The 19,421-nt window shown below is 42.5% G+C and overlaps 1 protein-coding gene across 1 annotated transcript; it reads right to left on the reverse strand.

Annotated features, from left to right (window-relative positions):
* Positions 1 to 5,183: 5,183 nt before the first annotated feature.
* PROKR1 (prokineticin receptor 1) lies at positions 5,184 to 19,184 on the reverse strand. The gene is made up of 2 exons (XM_055399938.2): positions 18,489 to 19,184; positions 5,184 to 7,658 (listed from the first exon to the last, which is right to left on the reverse strand). The coding sequence occupies exons 1-2, from the start codon at positions 18,971 to 18,973 to the stop codon at positions 6,962 to 6,964; spliced, it is 1,182 nt and encodes a 393-aa protein (XP_055255913.1). The 5' UTR covers positions 18,974 to 19,184; the 3' UTR covers positions 5,184 to 6,961.
* Between the last annotated feature and the right edge of the window lie 237 nt (positions 19,185 to 19,421).

Raw genomic sequence — 19,421 nt, forward strand, 5'->3', positions numbered from 1 at the left:
TGCAACCCCATGGACTGCAGCACGCCAGGCTTCCTTGTCCTTCCCTATTTCCTGGAGTTTGCTCAAACTCATGTCCATTGAGTGATGCCATCCAACCATCTTATCCTCTGTCACCCCCTTCTCTTCCTGCCTTCAGTCTTTCCCAGCATCAGAGTCTTTTCCAATGAGCTGACTCTTTGTATCAGGTAGCCAAAGTTTTGGAGCTCCAGCATCAGTCTTTCCAATGAATTTTCGGGGTTAATTTCCTTTAGGTTTGCCTGGTTTGATCTCCTTGCTGTCCAAGGGATTATCAACAGTCTTCTCCAGCACTAATTAGCATAAATTTTTCAGCTCTCAGCCTTATGGTCCAACTCTCAAAGCCATACATGACTACTGCAAAAACCTTTCATGAAAGCCTTCAAGTTCTATTTTCCCACTGAATGACTAGTGGAGGATAAAGAGAAATAGGAGGGGAAAAATAAGATGAAATTGGGAATAATTAGTTTAGGGCAGATTATCATTGACTGAAGTGAAGATTCAGTGGCTCTCCTTGAGTTGAAGGAACAATCCAAAATCCAAGGGCAGGATATGCACCTGTTTAGCAACAGTGAATCCCAGGATGCATGCGTGTGTGCTAAGTCGCTTCAGTTGTGACTGACTCTTTGTGACGCTATGGTCAGTAGCCCGCGAGGGTCCTCTTTCCATGGGATTCTTCAGGCAAGAATACTGCAGTGGGCTGCCATGTCCTCCTCCAGGGGATCTTCCCAACACAGGGATCAAATCAATTCTCTTAATGTCTCCTGCGTTGTCAGGAAGATTCTTCACCACTAGTGCCACCTGGGAAACCTGAACCCCAGGATAGGACTTAAAGTAATAGAAAAAAGACCCAACTCACCAGTCATGGTTATAAATAGTCCTCTCTTCCCATCCTAAGCAAAGCAGAACATGGAGCACAAACTATCCAGCTGAAGCTCAGATGGAAGAAACAAACAGAAGACATAAAATGACGGTATTTGAGCCAGTAGAGCTGGTTCTGCCCAAGGTCAGTAAAAAAAAAAAAAAAAAACAGGACAACAATGCATGTTTATGCAAAAAAAGAAAGTAAGAAAGAAGAAAAAAGAGGAAAAAGAAAGAGATCCTGCAAAAGAAAAATGAAGTCTACTATGGAATAAATAAATATCAAAGGAACAAAGAGAAACAAACACAGCAAATGTTGGAAATCTTAAACACATAGAGAGAATATGGAAACTCTGACGAAAGAAATACATTTGTCAGACATAATGAAATAAAAAGATATGTTTCAGAGATAAGGATACTCAATACTTCCAACCAAGAGTAAAGCTCTAGGGAGAGAAAGCTTGCTCCCTTAGTTACTTACAAGACACAGAAAGAATACAAATTAAAGAAATGTGTATTCAACTCAAGAATACATGAAAGGATCAACAATATTAAAATGAGGAAAACAGAAACAAAATAAAACTTTTGGGATGGACAAAAACTTCATTTGGGTTTTTCCAGAACACCATGCAGAAAAATCCGAGGGAACTTTTTGGCCAACCTATATAAGACCTAAAAGTAACAAAACAGAGAAGCAAAGCAGTCATTTGATAGGTAAATCTGTTTTGTATTTTCCATCAACCAAATGTCTGGTCTCTTTGAGACCAATTGTTAAAGAACAGGAGCTGAAATTGTGTCGTATTCATTTTTGTAACTTCACAGTCTAAGACAATATATGATTGTTAAATAATTTTATGAAAGAATCCTGAGTATCCAGGTTATAAGGAAAGAGACCATCTCTAGCTTCTTGAATGAATTTTTCCACATGGATGAGGTTTGGGGCCACTGAGAAGGCACAGGATAGACAGTGGGTGAACCACAGCGCCTCTAGAAGTGTTTTTATAAGAAAAGTACCCCAAAAAAAGATCTGTTGATTTAATTCCATTCACATGCACACGCATCTTCCTTCCTGCCATCTCCATTTCTACCAATGCCCACTCTGAGTTGTGCTTGCCTTGGCCTCCCTCTCAGGCAAGCGAGGGGCCATAAACACCGATGGTGGGCTTCCCTGGTGGCTCAGACAGTAAAGAATCTGCCTGGAGTGCAGGAGACCTGGGTTCAATCCTTGGGCTGGGAAGATCCCCTGGAGGAGAGCATGGCAACCCACTCCAGTATTCTTGCCTGGAGAACCCCATGGACGGAGGATCCTGGAAGGCTACAGTCCATGGGGTTGCAAAGAGTCAGAGACGACTGAGCGACTGAGCACAACACAAATATTGATGGAAAAATTCCACTGTTATTCTCACTAACCTATAATTAAACTTTAGCAATTCCTGCTATTATGACATAAGCAACAAATCCCTTGAACATTAACAGTCGCTGAAACTGTTCCCAAGGGAAATGATAAGATACTTTATATTATATTGCAGCTTGAAAAGAGAGCTCAAAATGTCATTTACATTCATCACTACTTCAGAAGCATGGTAGTTATTCAGTTCAGTTCAGTTCAGTTGCTCAGTCATGTCCCACTTTTTGCAGCCCCATGGACTGCCACACGCCAGGCTTCCCTGTCTATCACCAACTCCCAGAGCTTGCTCAAACTCATGTCCATGGAGTCGGTGATGCCATCCAACCATCTTGGTAGTTATAACAACCATCATGGTAGTTAATAACCCTGATCTTAATCTGATAATTTAAGGCCTTAAATATTTAACTTAAAAAATTAATATAAATATTGATACAATTATACTATAAATTAAAAAAAATATTTTGATAAGAGTATGTCCATATAATTCATTTTTTGGTATATCTATATATTTTATTTAATACCTTTTATTCAATACACTGTTTTGAGAAGGGGCTATGAACTTGAGAAGATGTCAGAAGCACCCATGGCATTCAAAGGTTAAGAACTCTATATCATGGTCAGCTGCTGAGGGTAATAAAAACTTCTCAGAGAAGGAAAAATGAAGGTGGGATTTGTGTCATTCTCGGATTTTGAGAAAATCTGATTAACTTAGATGATGTATCACAAAGGAGACTGGCATTTATTTGGTATACTAGAAGGCACATGGAAGATCATGAGAAGGCTGCAGCACAGACTGATCACAAGCTCGAGCCCATGAGTGGAGCTTCTTGTGTTCAAATCTCAACCATTCATTCCTTGAATGGCCTTGAGCAGCTCTGTTTCCTCATCTATAAAGAGAGGGTCATACACACCCCCACCTTGGAGGGTCTCTTCTGAGGACTGCGCAAGATAATTCCTGCAACCTGCTCAGCTCAGCCCCTGACACATGGTGGCTGCCCCTCACTGCAGGTTTTTTAAAGTCAGCCAAATTTGTTTTCAACTTCTCCTCCACATCCTTTTTGTACTTTTCCCACCTAATAATGAGATGCCTCCCTCACCCCATCATACAGACCGGCTTCGCAAAGCTGCTTTCGGTCTCTCCTTCCCTCCACCCTCTCCTCCTATCAGAACCCACTCTCAGATAAGCCCTGTACTATTGCTTATGTCTCTGCGTGTTTTTCAGTGCTTGGTTACCTCTTCCAGGGATGATAATCTTATCGTTGAGTGAGAAGCCTTTTCTCCCAGCAAAAGATCAATTTCGATTTACTGGAGCAGATAAAAATAATGTTTCTCTTCCCATGTAAAGTGCTTGCCTTCTGCTTTTCTACACCCGACTTGTCCTGTTCAAGTCTGACCTTGTCCACAATCTCCTTACCTCTCATCTTCACTTCTGATGCCACTGAACACATAGGCCTGCCCTTCATCTGGACACCAGACTAAGCCAGTCTTCTTTATCACTTTCCTCTGCTTTTCCAGGGCAAGGCAGTTATTCTCAGGGACAGGGGCCTGATACCTTTCTTTTATATTCCTAGGGACCCCCAACTAAGCATTTAAAGAAAGAATGGCTATAAATATTTTTAGGAGTTCTTCCCTAAAACCTCCTGATCTCCATGTCTGTGCTGAAAGTTCCCAGGGGTAGGATGAGTTAAACTTGGCTTGCAGAGGAACCAGGAATGCCTCTGTTAAACTCTTTAAGGGTCTCCAGAGAAGGTTAGGCTGGAGATGAACAGTACTCTCAAGGGTTCTTGGAAAGGATCCTTCTCTTTCCAAGATTGATGCTCCCTACATTCATGAATGCTGTGGTAGAAAAACTCTGGACTGGGCTTCAGGAGTTTTTTTGGGTCTAACCCTGGCTCTTACAGTTATCAGCTATGTGATATTGAACTTCTCTTCCCCTCTCTGGACTTCAGTTTCATTACCTGCAAAATAAATCATTGGAATTTGATATTCTTACACTCTAGGAAGGAGAACTGGATTCATTCTTCATGGACGCATTCCAAAATTAATCATATTTTTCAAAAAATAAGACGTGTGTTTATAATTTTCTGGCAATCTTACAATTTCTTGAGCATTCTTTTCCACACTGAGCATGGAACTTGTTTCACGCTTCAGGGCTTGCTATGGTGACTGCCATTTCATAATGTCTTTAAGAAATTATTCTCTAAATGTATACTCATTAGGCAAAACCTCTCAAAGTTTTACTCTAAACCTGCCCTCCTCTTTTACTTTGGTTTAGGAGATGGTTTGATTTTATAAAATCATGTTTTAATTCTTCTGTATGGGACAATGTGCATATCTCTTTGCATACTGTAAGTATTTAGAAAATAGAAAAGAAATACATAAGTACAAGTGCCACCTTGTTGGATTTTCTACCAGTTTTTAGAGAAGCCATCAGCTGGACAGACCACTGCTCAGTTCAGTGACTCAGCCACTAATCTGAAAGAGATGTAGTACCCTAAGTTCATCTCCTGGCTCACTTTCTATGTGTGGACATTGAGCCTGTTCAAAGATTTAGCTTTAGTTTATGTAACCAGCATAAAGTGGTCCTCAGATTTCCAGTCTTGGCACTCAGGTGCTATGGATTTACCAAAGTAGATTTACAGGAGAAAAATATAAACCAGCTAAATCTCTTTAGGATGGAGAGAAGTTCACAGGCAAGAAGAACATGAAAGAGCATTGTTCTCAGAATTCATATGATCATGGAATCAGCACCTATTCAGTGTTCACTCAGAAAACCATCACACTGTAACTGGGAAAAGAATGGGGGAGGGAGGAAATTACAGGAATACTATGGTTAATAATTATATACATAGAGAGACTATTTAGTTCAGTTGATAATAACATTTTTATTCATTGTACAATCACAAACAGACATAATATCTAGAAATATTACAGACAGGCAAACAAGTGAAAATTTGATATTTTAGGCTGAAAATCAGGAAGAGGTTTGATTGTCACATGTAAAAAGCTCCCATGTAATATAGTCAACTCATGTTTAACATTCCTAATGGAAAAGATGAACAAAAGGACAACAAATTATGTAATTTTATCATTTTTCAGTTCAAAAATTAAACTTTCCTAGTTTTAGAATGCAATAGAATTGCCTTCCAAAGCAGATTGGCTTCAGGCTAATATTTTAATTCGTTTTCATTCTCTGAGAGTATTCTAGTTAAACCGGAAGGTAAATCTGCTGGACGATGAATAAAAAGAAACAAACAGGTTTTAGAAATACGTCTTCCAGGCAAATACAGTAACTATTAAAAAACAAAACAAAACAAAAAAAACAAAACTTTGCCACCAAAACTAAAGAGTTGACTATATTTGGAGGGGGAAACACCATACAGACATCACTTAAATAGCATTATGTCAATAGATGTGCTGCTCTAGAATTATTTAATAAGAAGACAAATCCATTCCACATCTATCCACCCCCAGAGATGAAACTAGAGTGAAAAAAAAGAATCACATCCCCCAGATTCATGCTGGCGAGGAACAGGCATGACTGATACTTCCACGATCAGTCACAAAGATGCTCTGATTCTGAAGTTTCTAAAACCCTGAGCTCATTTTCTCACTGGAGACCATTTCCTTTCACAATTCTGCCACCAAATTTCAATGCCTTTTTGTACCAATCTGTTATTAGGAACGTAATGCATACATAGAACTGCTAACAGGGGTAGAGGAATAATTCACACAAACAATACGAAAGGGGGAGATGGTGAGGATTCTAGATATATAAGCTAAGATGACAAGCTTTTCCTTTTCAGGGCACTACACATAGCTATTAGTCCACTCTTGATTACTTGCATGGTTGAAAGAGTTTTCCCATATACTATCTTATTGGTTCTTCACGGTCACTGCATTGGTAGCTGTCACAGGTATTATATCATCTTCATTGCCCTCCGAGAGGCCTTACCCAGGCCCATACAGATCCAAGGTTGGGTCAGATCGTCTGGTTCCAAATTTCCAATTCAAAACACCAAACAAAGGAGGTGGATTAAAAAGAGGGACAAACCCTCAATAAGCCCTCTGAATCTCACTGTTGGGCCCCCCACCACCTATTTGTATGTTTCTTTCTTTCCTGGGTGCCCAGGGTGAGAGTCAGAACCAGGGATGGAAGGGAAGATTGCACAAAGAGCCAGGAACCTGCTTTGTATTCTTGCCCCAGGTCAGCAAGCGTTAGGTGTGAACTCAAGCCTAAGAACAATCCCAGAGATAGGTTATCTCAGTGTCTGATGAGTAGCTGAGATGATCCAGAGAGAACCTCACCCTACAAACATATAGGCCACAGTTTTTAGTGACTACTCAGGTTCCCTTCTGGAAAATCCATCATTCCACACTATGTCCCATCATTATTATTTTTTGTTTGTTTGTTTAATCCCTATTTCTTTCTGCCGATCAAATATCACCAACAGATATAGATTTCACCAGTGCCTACACTTTGCACAAATTAGATGTTCATTGAATGTCAGCCACTGGTGATGGTGTAGTCACACCAGTTTTAGAGATTCTGAGCTCCCTGAACACAGCACTGACATATTTGTCCATTTCTTTTGCCCTGTGCAGCAAACCTAGAGTTCTTGGTTGATAGTGTGGGCTTAAGCACATTGTCAGGGGCCCAAAGGTCCTGTTCTGGAGTTATTTCAGCCTGATGCAGTCCACCTCTTCTGTGGCAGGCACCCCCGTGGTTTTGAGGTCAAGGTCCCCACTGGACTTACTGCCATTGTAAGAAGCCTTCCAGTGGAGCAGCATAATCTTCTTGAAGTACTTGATGGTGTTATTCTTGACAGTCACGAAGCACACCGTGTTGATCATGCTGTTGCTCATGGCAATGCACTCGACCACGTAGAAGGCCGTGAGATAGTGTTTCTCCTTCACAAACACCGTGGGGAAGAAGTCCCGCACGATGGTGAAGCCGTAGAAGGGCGCCCAGCACAGCACGTACGCTGTGAGGATGCACATGAGCACCAGGACAGTCTTCCGGCGACAGCGCAGTCGCTTCCGGATCTGCTCCGTCTGGAAACCAGGGACGGCCTTGAACCAGAGCTCTCGGGAGATCCTGGCATAGCATAGGGTCATGGTGACCACTGGGCCCACAAACTCGATGCCAAAGATGAAGAGGAAGTAGGACTTGTAGTAGATCTGCTGGTCTACTGGCCAGATCTGGCCACAGAAAATCTTCTCCTGGCTCTTGACAATGATGAGGACTGTTTCAGTGGTGAAGTAGGCTGATGGTATGGCAATGAGGATGGACACCACCCACACCAACGCAATCAAGCCAGTGGCTGTTTGATACTTCATCCGGGGTCTCAGCGGGTGAACAATGGCCAGATATCTAGGATAAGGACACAGTTGGTATCAACATATAGTAAGGAAGTGCGGGAGGATATTATTTTTGCAACATTGAGGCACAATCAAATGGCACCTATGGTATGTGGGCTTCCAGGAAAGGCAGACTTGCATGCTAGCTCCAGCCCCATATCTTACTAGCTGTACAACCTCAGGCAAGTTATTTTTAATTGAAGGACAGCTGTTTTACAATGTTAATTTCTGCTGTATAGCAAATATACATCCCTGTGCTATACAGTAGGACCTTGCTGTTTATCCATTCTATATATAATAGTTTGCATCTGCTAACCCCAAACTGGTCATCTATCCCTGCCCCAAGCCCCACCCCTTGCCCCTTGGCAAAAACAAGTTTGTTCTCTATATCTGTGAGTCTCTTCTGTTTCATAGATAGGTTCATTTAGGTCATATTTTATGGCAATCCACCCCAGTATTCTCACCTGGAAAATTCCATGGACGGAGGAGCCTGGTAGGCTACAGTACATGGGGTCACAAAGAGTCGGACATGACTGAGCCACTTTACTTCACTTCACTTCTTAGATTCCACATACAAGTGATACCTTATGATATTTATCTTTCTCTTTCTGACTTACTTCACTGAGTATGATAATCTCTATGTTCATCCTTGTTGCTGCAAGTGACATTATTTCATTGTTTATGGCTAAGTAATATTCCATTGTATATATGTACCGCATCTTCTTTATCCATTCAGTTGTCAATGGATGTTTAGGTTGTTTTCATGTCTTGGCTATTACGAATAGTACAGCTGTGAACATAGGGCTGTATGTATCTTTTTGAAGTAGCATTTTCTCCAGATATATGCCCAGGACAGGCAACTTAAATTTAATCTCTCTGAATCTTGACTTCCTTACCTGCAAAAGTTTTTGCTTGTTTTTAACGATTAAACGTGCCAGTATATACAGAATTTCTGGCACAGTTTTAAACATGGTATACACGCAATAAATGGTAACTATTATTATTAAATGTAAGAATAACATCTCCTACTGGTTTCTAGCCTGGCACTATTCCCAGGTCCATGCTGTTTTCAGGGAAATTCATTCTAATTATCCCACAGTTTAGAGTTAATAGGACTTGATAATTCCAAGGACTTGTTGGGAGAATTTGATCTTCCTGATAGAAATAGTGGGCAAGGTTTTGCCTTCATTCCATACTTTTAAATACATTTAAAACATTGCTCTACATGCAAAGGTGAAAGAAAAGCATGTGACCATTTATCTTATTTTTCAGGCTGGAAAATGCAGCTTAGTGAGAAATGACTGACTTTCTTAAGGTCATATACCATAGTACTCTCAACATTTAACCCTATCTCACATGGTTGATGTGAAAATCAATTGAGAATATACATGAACATGTTTTTTGAACCACAAAGCAACAGACAGTAAAAGATATTGCTTTTGTCCTTTCACCCTAAACCACACAGTTGTCCAGGAAAGAAGAGAGAGCATTTTCTGGGGGATGTGAGTCATTCGTGCAGTATGAAAGCATCCTTCCCAGAGAGAGTGCACACACTTAGGCAGACAGCTCTGATTTCCTGGAAGACATTCTGTCTGGCAGGGGGTAGAAGCAGGAGAAGGAGAAAGATGGAAAGTGAAGTGGGAGGGAATGACTAATCAACACTGGAAATAAACATATCCTCACGCATCCACAGCTTATTCCTGGTAAAACCAAGGGCAAACATGACAGGCGCCTGAAGAAAGCTAAACAATTCTGTTTTCTTTGCAACTGATCCCCTTGAGGTCATCTTACTTGGGATTCTGATTGCAACAGGAGGTTCATTCTTTTTTTTTTTTCATATTTCTGCTGTTTCTGTCCATCCCATAACACAGACAGCCAACCCCGCTGAGTGTTACTTGGAGAGTTCACTGGCACAAGACTTCTGCTCTCTTCCAGATGTTAGATGAAGTTGGATGTGTTGGGTTCATGCTGGCCACCCAGCTGACTGCTTGACAGGTTCTACCACCAACAGCAAACCCTGGTAGTCACCAGTCTCCCAGGCTGGATGCTGAGGGTGAAATGGGAATGCCTGCAGCGTGTTGGTGGTGCCTTTGTCAATGCATGCAGTGGACCTCCCTGAAGACCATGTCGCTCCTGCTGTAAGGCGGGCATCCAATCTGCTCTGAGTCATAACGAAAACTGAGAGTTTAGAGCTTTTGTTCTCATCATCTCTCTCCCTTATCTACCCCACCATGTTCTGCTGATTTCTCTGTCAAAGAAGGTTTCTGTATTTATACTTGCTTGCTATTTGAATTTATACCATACAATTCTATTCCTTCTTTTCCCACTAGTAATTTCCTGTTTTTATGATGTTTCGAACTCAGAGTGTTTTTTCAGTGACTATGTAAGAGAGAATACTGATCCAGGAATGAGAATATTAAGAATCTAATCCCATCTTTGCCACAAACTTGTTATGTAAATTTGTCATTTACTTAGCCCTGTGGACTCAATTTCCTTATCTGTGACATGGGAATATCAACTGCCTTTTCAAACTCACAGAGATACTGTGAGGCTCCAAAGTGACACTGCATATAAACAATAGACTATTAATATGCAAGAAATTGTTAGTATCCTAAAATGTATTTTTCAGAGCTATTTTGTATAGCAAGCAATTTTCTTTCACCTGTTACTTGCCAATCCTGCATTTGCAAGTCCTCTGCTACTTGGCTCTATTTTATTGGATCTACTTTATTGGATTTGTTCATTTTTGCATCAACACTAATCTTCAGGGTAATATGTGACTTCCCATCAGTTCATCCTGACATCACTCCACCTCCATCCCCAAGGTCAGCACCAGGAGGTGTGCAAGAGGCCTTCCAAATATATTTACCAATAAGCAAATTGCAGAAAACTCTTTCAAGGATAGCCACGAGCTTTGGCTATGCTACACTCCGAACTCCATTATTAGTAAGTAAAAGTCATTCAGTTGTGTCTGACTCTTTGTGACCCCATGGACTGTAGCCCACCAGGCCCCTCTGTCCATGGGATTATCCAGGCAAGAACTCTGGAGTGGGTTTCCATTCCCTTCTCCAGGGGATCTTCCCAACCCAGGGATTGAACCCAGGTCTCCTGCATTGCAGGCAGATTCTTTACTATATGAGCCACCAGGGAGGCATATTATTAGTAATACTTGCTTAAGTTTCTAAAGCAGCTTACAATTTACAGAGCATTTTCAAATCTACTTTCTTGTTAGATAACCCCAACCCTATTGCTAAGGAAGCAAAGATGCCCGTATTACAGATGAGCAAACTGAGATGTGAAGAAGTTAAATAACTGTCAAAAGCCATGCAGCTAGTAACTGACAGAACTAGGCTGTATATTGTCACCCTGCTTATTTAACTTATATGCAGAGTACATCATGAGAAATGCTGGGCTGGAGGAAGCACAGGCTGGAATCAAGATTGCTGGGAGAAATATCAATAACCTCAGATATGCAGATGATACCACCCTTATGGCAGAAAGTGAAGAAGAACTAAAGAGCCTCTTGATGAAGGTGAAAGAGGATAATGAAAAAGTTGGCTTAAAGCTCAACATTCAGAAAACTAAAATCATGGCATCCGGTCCCATCACTTCATGGCAAATAGAGAGGGAAACAGTGGCTGACTTTATTTTTCTGGGCTCCAAAATTACTGCAGATGGTGATTGCAGCCATGAAATTAAAAGACGCTTACTCCTTGGAATGAAAGTTATGACCAACCTAGACAGCATATAGAAAAGCAGAGACATTACTTTGTCCACAAAGGTCCATCTAGTCAAGGCTATGGTTTTTCCAGTGGTCATGTATGGATGTGAGAGTTGGACTGTGAAGAAAGCTTAGTGCTGAAGAATTGGTGCTTTTGAAGTGTGGTGTTGGAGAAGACTCTTGCGAGTCCCTTGGACTGCAAGGAGATCCAACCAATCCATCCTAAAGGAAATCAGTCCTGAATATTCATTGGAAGGACTGATATTGAAGCTGAAACTCCAATACTTTGGCCACCTGATGCAAAGAGCTGACTCATTGGAAAAGATCCTGATGCTGGGAAAGATTGAAGGCAGGAGGAGAAGGGGACGACAGAGGATGAGATGGTTGGATGGCATCACTGACTCAGTGGACATGGGTTTGGGTGGACTCTGGGAGTTGGTGATGGACAGGGAGGCCTGCCGTGCTGTGTTTCATGGGGTTGCAAAACGTCGGACACGACTGAGTGACTGAACTGATACTGATGATGCAGATCCATCCGTATCTTCTTCCAAATCCAGTGGGTTCTCCAGTACTCCATTTGTTCTTTCCATTTCCAACCAGAACAAGCAACCCTTCATCCTTCCCTCCTGAAATCCTAGCAGCCCCTCTCTTCTTTTCATCATAGTCAGTTTCTACCTATAGATGGTACAAAATGCAGTTAGATAGTTGGCAACTACTTTTCTTTGCTTAGGAGTATGCCACTGGCTTGACCAGTGTGTCTAACACTACAATGGCTCAGGTTCAGATCCACTTAGAGTCAGCATTTCCCAGAGAACAAAGAATGAAGGCTGCCAGACAGAGAAATGTCCAGCCACTAGCTGTGTGATGGCAGTGGATTGTGTGATTAAGCAAAGAGGCTTGGAGCTCCTTTTCTGTCCCCGGGACTCAGCCCCAGATCTCATCATGGAAATGGTGATCACAGTGGCTACTAGGTGGCTAATGGGATGGGCAGCTAATGCACAACCTGCTCCTTAAGCAACCAATAAGCTCACAAGGAAGTATCTGTGCTTCCTAAGGCTGAATGCTGTTCCTCCTGCCTTAGTTGCCTCATCCAGACAGTAGAGAAGAGCTGCCAATAGGCAGGCTGACTGGTCAGCTTCCCCTAGATTCCAGGTGAAAGAAGGGACTCCAGTGCCCTATGTGCCTGAGATCCAAAGATACACCCCAAGGATTGTGCATTTATCTCCATATCAAAGAGGAAACCCAGACCTAGGGGACAGAGGGCTCTAAGGGTTTTTCTCAGTCCCCTGCTACCCTCAGGTCTGACTCCCTGTGCCCAGATTTTGTGATCCTGTAGAGCAAGATCCTATTTTTAAAAATTTTATTTTATTTTTAATTGGAGGATAATTACTTTACAATATTGTGATGGTTTCTGCCATATGTCAACTTGAATCAGCCATAGGTATACATATGTCCCCTCCCTCTTAAACTTCCTTCCCACTTCCCTCCCCATCCCACTCCTCTAGGTTGTCCCAGAGCACCAGCTTTGGGTTCCCTGTATCATACAACAAATTCTCACTGGCTATCTACTTTACATATGGTAATGTATAATGTTTCGATGCTACTCTCTCAAATCATCCCAGCTTCTCTCTCCCACACTGTGTTTAAAAGTCTGTTCTCTATGTCTGCATCTCCACTGCTGCCCTGTAGATAGGTTCATCAGTGCCATCTTTCTAGATTCCATATATATGAATTAATATACAGTATTTGTCTTTCTCTTTCTGACTTATTTCACTTTCTATAATAGGCTCTAGGTTCATTCACCTCATTAGAACTGATTCAAATACATTCCTTTTAATAGCTGAGCAATATTCCATTGTGTATGTGTATAATTTCTTAATCCATTCATCTGTCAACGGACATCTAGAGTGATTCCATGTCCTAGCTATTGTGTATAGTGTTGCAATGAACACTGGGGTACATGTGTATTCTTCAGTTATGGTTTTCTCGGTATATGCCCCGTAGTGGGATTGTTGGGTTGTATGGTTTTTTTCCTAGCATTTTAAGGAATCTCCAGTCTGTTCTCCACAGTGGCTGTTTCAATTTGCATTCCCACCAACAGTGTAAAAGTTTCCTTTTTTTCCACACCCTCTCCAACATTTATTGTTTGTAGACTTTTTGATGGTGGCCATTCTGATGGGTGTGAGATGATACATCATTGTAGTTTTGATTTGCATTTCTCTAATAATGAGTGATTGGGGCAGGAGGAGAAGGGGATGACAGAGAATGAGATGGCTGGATGGCATCACCGACTCGATGGACATGAGTTTGAGTGAACTGTGGGAGTTGGTGATGGACAGGGAGGCCTGGCGTGATGTGATTCATGGGGTCGCAAAGAGTCGGACACGACCGAGCAACTGAACTGAACTGAACTGAATAATGAGTGATGTTGAGCATCTTTTCATGTGTTATTAGCCATCTGTATGCCTTCTTTGGAGAAATGTCCAAGTCTTCTGCTCACTTTTGGGTTGGGTTGTTTGCTTTTCTGGTATTGAGCTTCATATGCTTGTTTATTTTGAAGATTAGTTCTTTGTCAGTTGTTTCATTTGCTAGTCTCTCCCACTCTGAAGACTGTCTTGTCACCTTGCTTATAGCTTCCTCCTTTGTACAAAAGCTTTTAAGTTTAACTAGGTCCCATTCGTTTATTTTTTAGAGCAGGCTGCTGTTCTCTCTGATCTCTACTCTCTTACATTCTTTGCTCTGTCCCCACACCTCCTGTCCTCCCCGAATCTCACTCTCACCGCAAGCATTCTCACCTCTCAGCTTTTGCAAACGCCATTCTACCCTCTTGGAAATCCTTTCTTCTTCTTTACTGATAGTCACTGATTGAAGCCAAGTTAAAAATCTGTCTCCTGAGGCCTCCTTTGACTCTTCTGGTATCGGATGATCTTCCCCTTTTCCAAATTTCATTTCAAACTGACGCTTTACTTCCCCTCTAACTCTTCCATGTTAGTTCTCACCCCTCCCTGCACCCTGGTTGACAAGCTTCCCAAGAATAGGGATCATGTCTTACTTCTTTCATAACCTTTTGCTGACTGTGAACTCCGGGTACTTACAATCTTAATAAAACTTCACCCTCGACAAGTACCTCGCTCTGGATGAACAGAAATGTAATAGGCCACGGTGACAGTTCTCAAAAAAATTGCAACCTGTTTTTGGAAAACAGGACATCAATGTGTTAACCCAGCATGAGACTGCCAGGCGGTCTGGAGCTCAATAATAAGACGTTGGAAAAGCAGATGAAAAGATTCCAGCCGTGTTCTGTAGACAATGGTGGTGTTCGAGGTCTTTCAAGCAAGAGAAAGAGGGGTGTATGAGGCAGAAGATTAATTTGGCTGTCGTCTTGCTTTCTTCCCTCCGTCTATAGGGCCCTTCTCACTATTCCTACAACCTTCAATTTTGCTCCCATCTTGAGGCCTTTGCACCCTGTGTCTGGAATACTCTTTCCCAGTCTTTACAAGGCCAGTTTTTTTTCCTCCATCATTCAGAGATCTGTTTCCATATCTCTTCTGAGACGCTTTTCCTTACTCCCACCTAGAGCATCTCCCACGCTCGGTCACTCTCAGCGTTTGCTTGTGTGTCTGCCTTATTGAAGAACACTTAATTTACAATGTTGCATTAGGTTCAGGTAAATAGCAAAGTGATTCAGTTATGCCTACATGTACTTGTTTTTTTGGATTCTTTTTCATTATAGGGTATGTATATGTTTGCTTTTACTCAGAGTATTTTTGATGTTTTGAAATTACCTTCTTTCTTTGCTTGCCTGACTGGTCTCTCTCCATCAAGCTCTGTGAGTGCAAGGAATTTTTTTGCTTATTCACCATCATTTCACCAGTGCTTGTAATAGTATTTGTCACATCAAAGGCGCTCTATAAAAATGCATTGTTTGAATGAACAAATGAGTGAAAGAATGAATGTTTAGGATGGCTGTGAGGGAGGAGGGTGGGCAGAGGGGCAGAGCCAAGAAACACTGGTGGCAGGAAGGCCAAGAGAAGACTGTGACAGTTCAGCCCCTGCTGGAAAACTGGGAGGTGGGAGCAGGGGGTGTGGGTGGGGGGTACTGTCAGGCCCTGGGAATAAAATGAGTGGTGGAGAAAGGGAGAAAGCAGCAAGGACAAAAGGGATTTGCCAGGTGAGATGCCTGGGAGAACCATGGAACCAACAGTAGAGACTGAGAACAGGTAGGAGATAAATAGTTTTGCTCTACTATAACTTGAGAGCTGTATTTCTTAGAAACTTTGCAGTATTATTTCTTTAATCAAATCATGAAACAACCTCTGCGATGAAAGCAAAGAGGCTAGCCAATCAGAAATAGTCATAGTTTATCTGGTTTTGTTATTACTGTTCCTTTAAAGGGTAATTTACATATTATAACATCCGCTGTTTATTTAGGATTTACTCTGCTTTAAGCATTGTTCTAAAGAATTACATGTGTTATTTCATGTTCTCTTTAAAGCAATCCAATACGTTAGGTTTTCTTATCATTCTCATATTATACATGAGAAAACTGAAGGAGAGAGGGGTCAAATAACAAAGCCCTGAAGCCAATAGACAGTGCAGTAGGAGTTTAAACCCGGGAAGACTAACTGCTGGGGATTCTCTGGTGGCTCAGATGGTAAAGAATCTGCCTGCAATGTGGGAGAGCCTGGTTGGATCCCTGTTTTGGGAAGATTCCCTGGAGAAGGAAATGGCAACCCACTCCAGTATTCTTTCCTGGAGAATTCCTTGTACAGAGGAGCTTGGCAGGCTAGAGTCCGTGGGGTCACAAAGCGTTGGATGTGACTGAACAACAGACTAACTGCTCATACTATTCCTACAGAAATTTATAAAATTAAAGATATTTTTTATAACTGTGGGCATATTTGTTATATCAAGATAAAAACTAGTTCCCAACAACAAAATCAAACCTGAAAATCACTGATCAAATCCTGAACACATGAGGCCAAACAGGAATCTATTCATGAAACTGAAATTTGACATGTGAAAAACACATAAAAATCTAAATAATTTGAAACAAAGATCACAATCATCACTATATGAACTTAATGCGTTGGAGCAGTCAGTTAGTCGGCCAAGGCCATTGGATGGTCCTGTGCAGGCAACAGTTTCCTCCAGTGTCTGGGTTCAAGTTTCCAATCACAACACTTCTACAAAAGCAGTCCCCAGGATGCAAAGCATGCTCCCAATTAAAACCCCCACTATAAGAGAAATGCCTGCAATATTTCAGACAAACTGTTTCATATGAAAGTTGAATAAGAATTTGAAAGAGTTTGGTAGATGGAGGTGAGCTGATTGACATAATAATAGATAATATTATCTTACTTGTTCAGAATAGCCCAATGTCCTGATTTTACCCTGGCTACCATTCCCCTTGAAGCTGATTCTTCCTTGAGTGTTACCCCTTTCCACCAGTTAGGCCCCTTCCTGGTAAAATGGGTCTCACGCAGGCAGCAGGGGCCCACCCCACAGCAGGCATCTACTACCCCCGTGCAGTGCCTGGGAGCACCCTCTGTGAAAGGATGTCCTGCTAGAGCGAAACTTCAGGAAATGACCTCATATGTTTTGTCCTGCTCGTGTGCTAAAAGAGATGGTGCAGCTTCCACTTTCAGAATAGTTCAGAGACAAGGTCCCTGGAGATCTTCCTCAACAGCTGTGAGGAGGACTTGGGAAGCAGGTACTCTGCTCAACTGTCCCCCTCCTGCTCCTTCCACATATTCACCCAGGGTCTGTTCATGGGTGGAAAGAACACCATGGGGCTCCATGGCTCACAATGAGGACCTCAGCCAAGCCTTCTTCAGGGATGACGCTTCCAAACACCTTCTACAGATGACAGACCAAGGGCTGATTAATGTGCTAACCCTCTGACATGCTTCGAGGTTTTAAAGCCAGGTTCCTTCTCAACCCCCTCTCAATCCCAGGGTATCCTAATTGCAAGGAGTGGGCCAGATGCCACCAGAGCCCTCGGGCCATGGGACACAGAGAGCATCTGTGCTCAGGCCCTCTGGGTTAAGAAGGAGAGACAGACTGTTCAGATCCAAGTACACAGAGGCCCAGTCAGACCCTCAGGGTAACTGTCTCTACACTGCAACATGGTATTTTGTAACAGGAGTTCAACTTTGGGCAGAGGAGCCTTCAAAGACTGTCCCAAGGGCACAAAAACCACTCTGGCCCATTAGCACAGGTGATTATACTAAATGAAAAGCCTGAAGATATAAGATTGGCATAGGCTGCTCTTACTGATTTTGTCTTCACTAGAATCAGCTCTTCTGTACTGTTGCACGCTAATGTATGAAAAGGAGCAAACTGATTATTGTAACAAAAACAAAAAGAGTAAGTAAGCATATACTTTATTTTGACTTGTTTGTTCAAAACAAATTCCTCAACCTTCTTTAAAATCAACCAGTGTTAACACTGTTAATCTACTATAGCTGTAGTAGTTGTGTTAGTTGCTCAGTTGTGCCGGACTCTGTGCGACCCTGTGGACTGTAGCCAGGCTCCTCTGTTCATGGAATTCTCCAGGCAAGAATACTGGAGCAGGTTGCCATGCCCTTCTCTAGGGGATCTTCCCAACCCAGTGATCGAACCCAGGTCTCCCACATTGCAGGCAGATTCTTCCATCTGAGCCACCAGGGAAGCCCTAATCTACTATACTCCAATATAAAATTAAAAATTTTTAAATAATAATAACTATTAAAAAGTCAACTGGTGTTAGTAGGGTGTCATGTTTAGTATAGTAGGTCTTGATGAGATAGAAACCTCCTTCAAGATTACCAAGTTGACTCAAGAGATAACTGCCTGCAACTTAAACTTCTCCCTCCACACCTCCTGGTGGCTGTCTGCCTCCAGGCCTTGGACAGATACAACACCTAGCAGCAAGTCCATGGCAGAGAGATCAGAAGATACCTGGCTACCCAACTCTAGGGCCTCTACTACCTCCTGACTCCTTACAGCTAGAAAACTAGAATTCTCATTTTCAATAAATGGGCCACCTTTGGCCCCTCCATGCACCCACAGTTCTGGTGAATACAGATACCTCTCATCAATCACAACTGTCCTTCCTTGGTTGTCCCCACCTCCACTCACCTGTCGATGGCGATGGCCAGCAGGGCGTTGGTGGAGACATAGAGAGAGACCGTGCGCAGGTAGTTGACAGAGGCACACAGCACGTGGCCATGCTCCCAGGAGAGCTGGCGTACCACGTAGTAGTCCATTTCAAAGGGGCAGCAGACAATAGCCACCAGGAAATCAGAGATGGCCAGGTTGGCAATGAGCAGATTGGTGAGGTTGCGTAGCTTCTTGTAGCGGGCCAGGGCAGTGATGAAGATGAAGTTGCCGATACCACAGACCAGCATGATACCCACCAGCGCCATGCCAATGACAATCTTGGCAGCAAAGAAGGTCCGGGAATTGGTCACATCCTCCTCTTCATCCAAGGGCATATCATAGTCACCATAGCTGAAGTTGAAGGGGAAAGAAGCAGCTTGGGCTCCGAGGGGGTCAAGCAGAGGGAAATAGTTGGTTGACGTATTGGTGGCATTCTCATCCATGACCCCCATGGTGATCTCCATCTGGCCAGTTGAAGCCTTGAGCCACACTCATGGGAATTCCTCTGGGGTGATGTTGCTAGGCTGAGGTCTCCCCTTTCTGCTGAAACTCAGCTTTTCCTTCATGAGTCAGTGTGTTCCTGCAAACATCCTTGGGGTCCAGAATCCAAGCTTCATCCTAAGCCTTTGAAAGACATTATACACAATCGGCACACAAAAGACATTACTCACAAACCAGGCCAAATTTAAAACCATCCTGTAACCTAAGCTGGCCCATTAGCCACCTGCCCAGAGTGAACACTAGGTTGGAATAGAAATAAAGGAACCAGGGGAAGAAAACAAAGAAATCCAAACCACATACCCACTCATTTAGGTAAGGTTAGATTGCTATAGAGACAAACAGGCACCAACTCAGTTTATTTCCATTCCATTGAAGATTCTGAATGTTGCACTTTTTCTCAGGGGCCAAAGT

This window comes from Moschus berezovskii, chromosome 11, assembly GCF_049115385.1.
Source record: "Moschus berezovskii isolate FMDL1 chromosome 11, NW_MosBer_1.0, whole genome shotgun sequence".
Taxonomy (NCBI): domain Eukaryota; kingdom Metazoa; phylum Chordata; class Mammalia; order Artiodactyla; family Moschidae; genus Moschus; species Moschus berezovskii.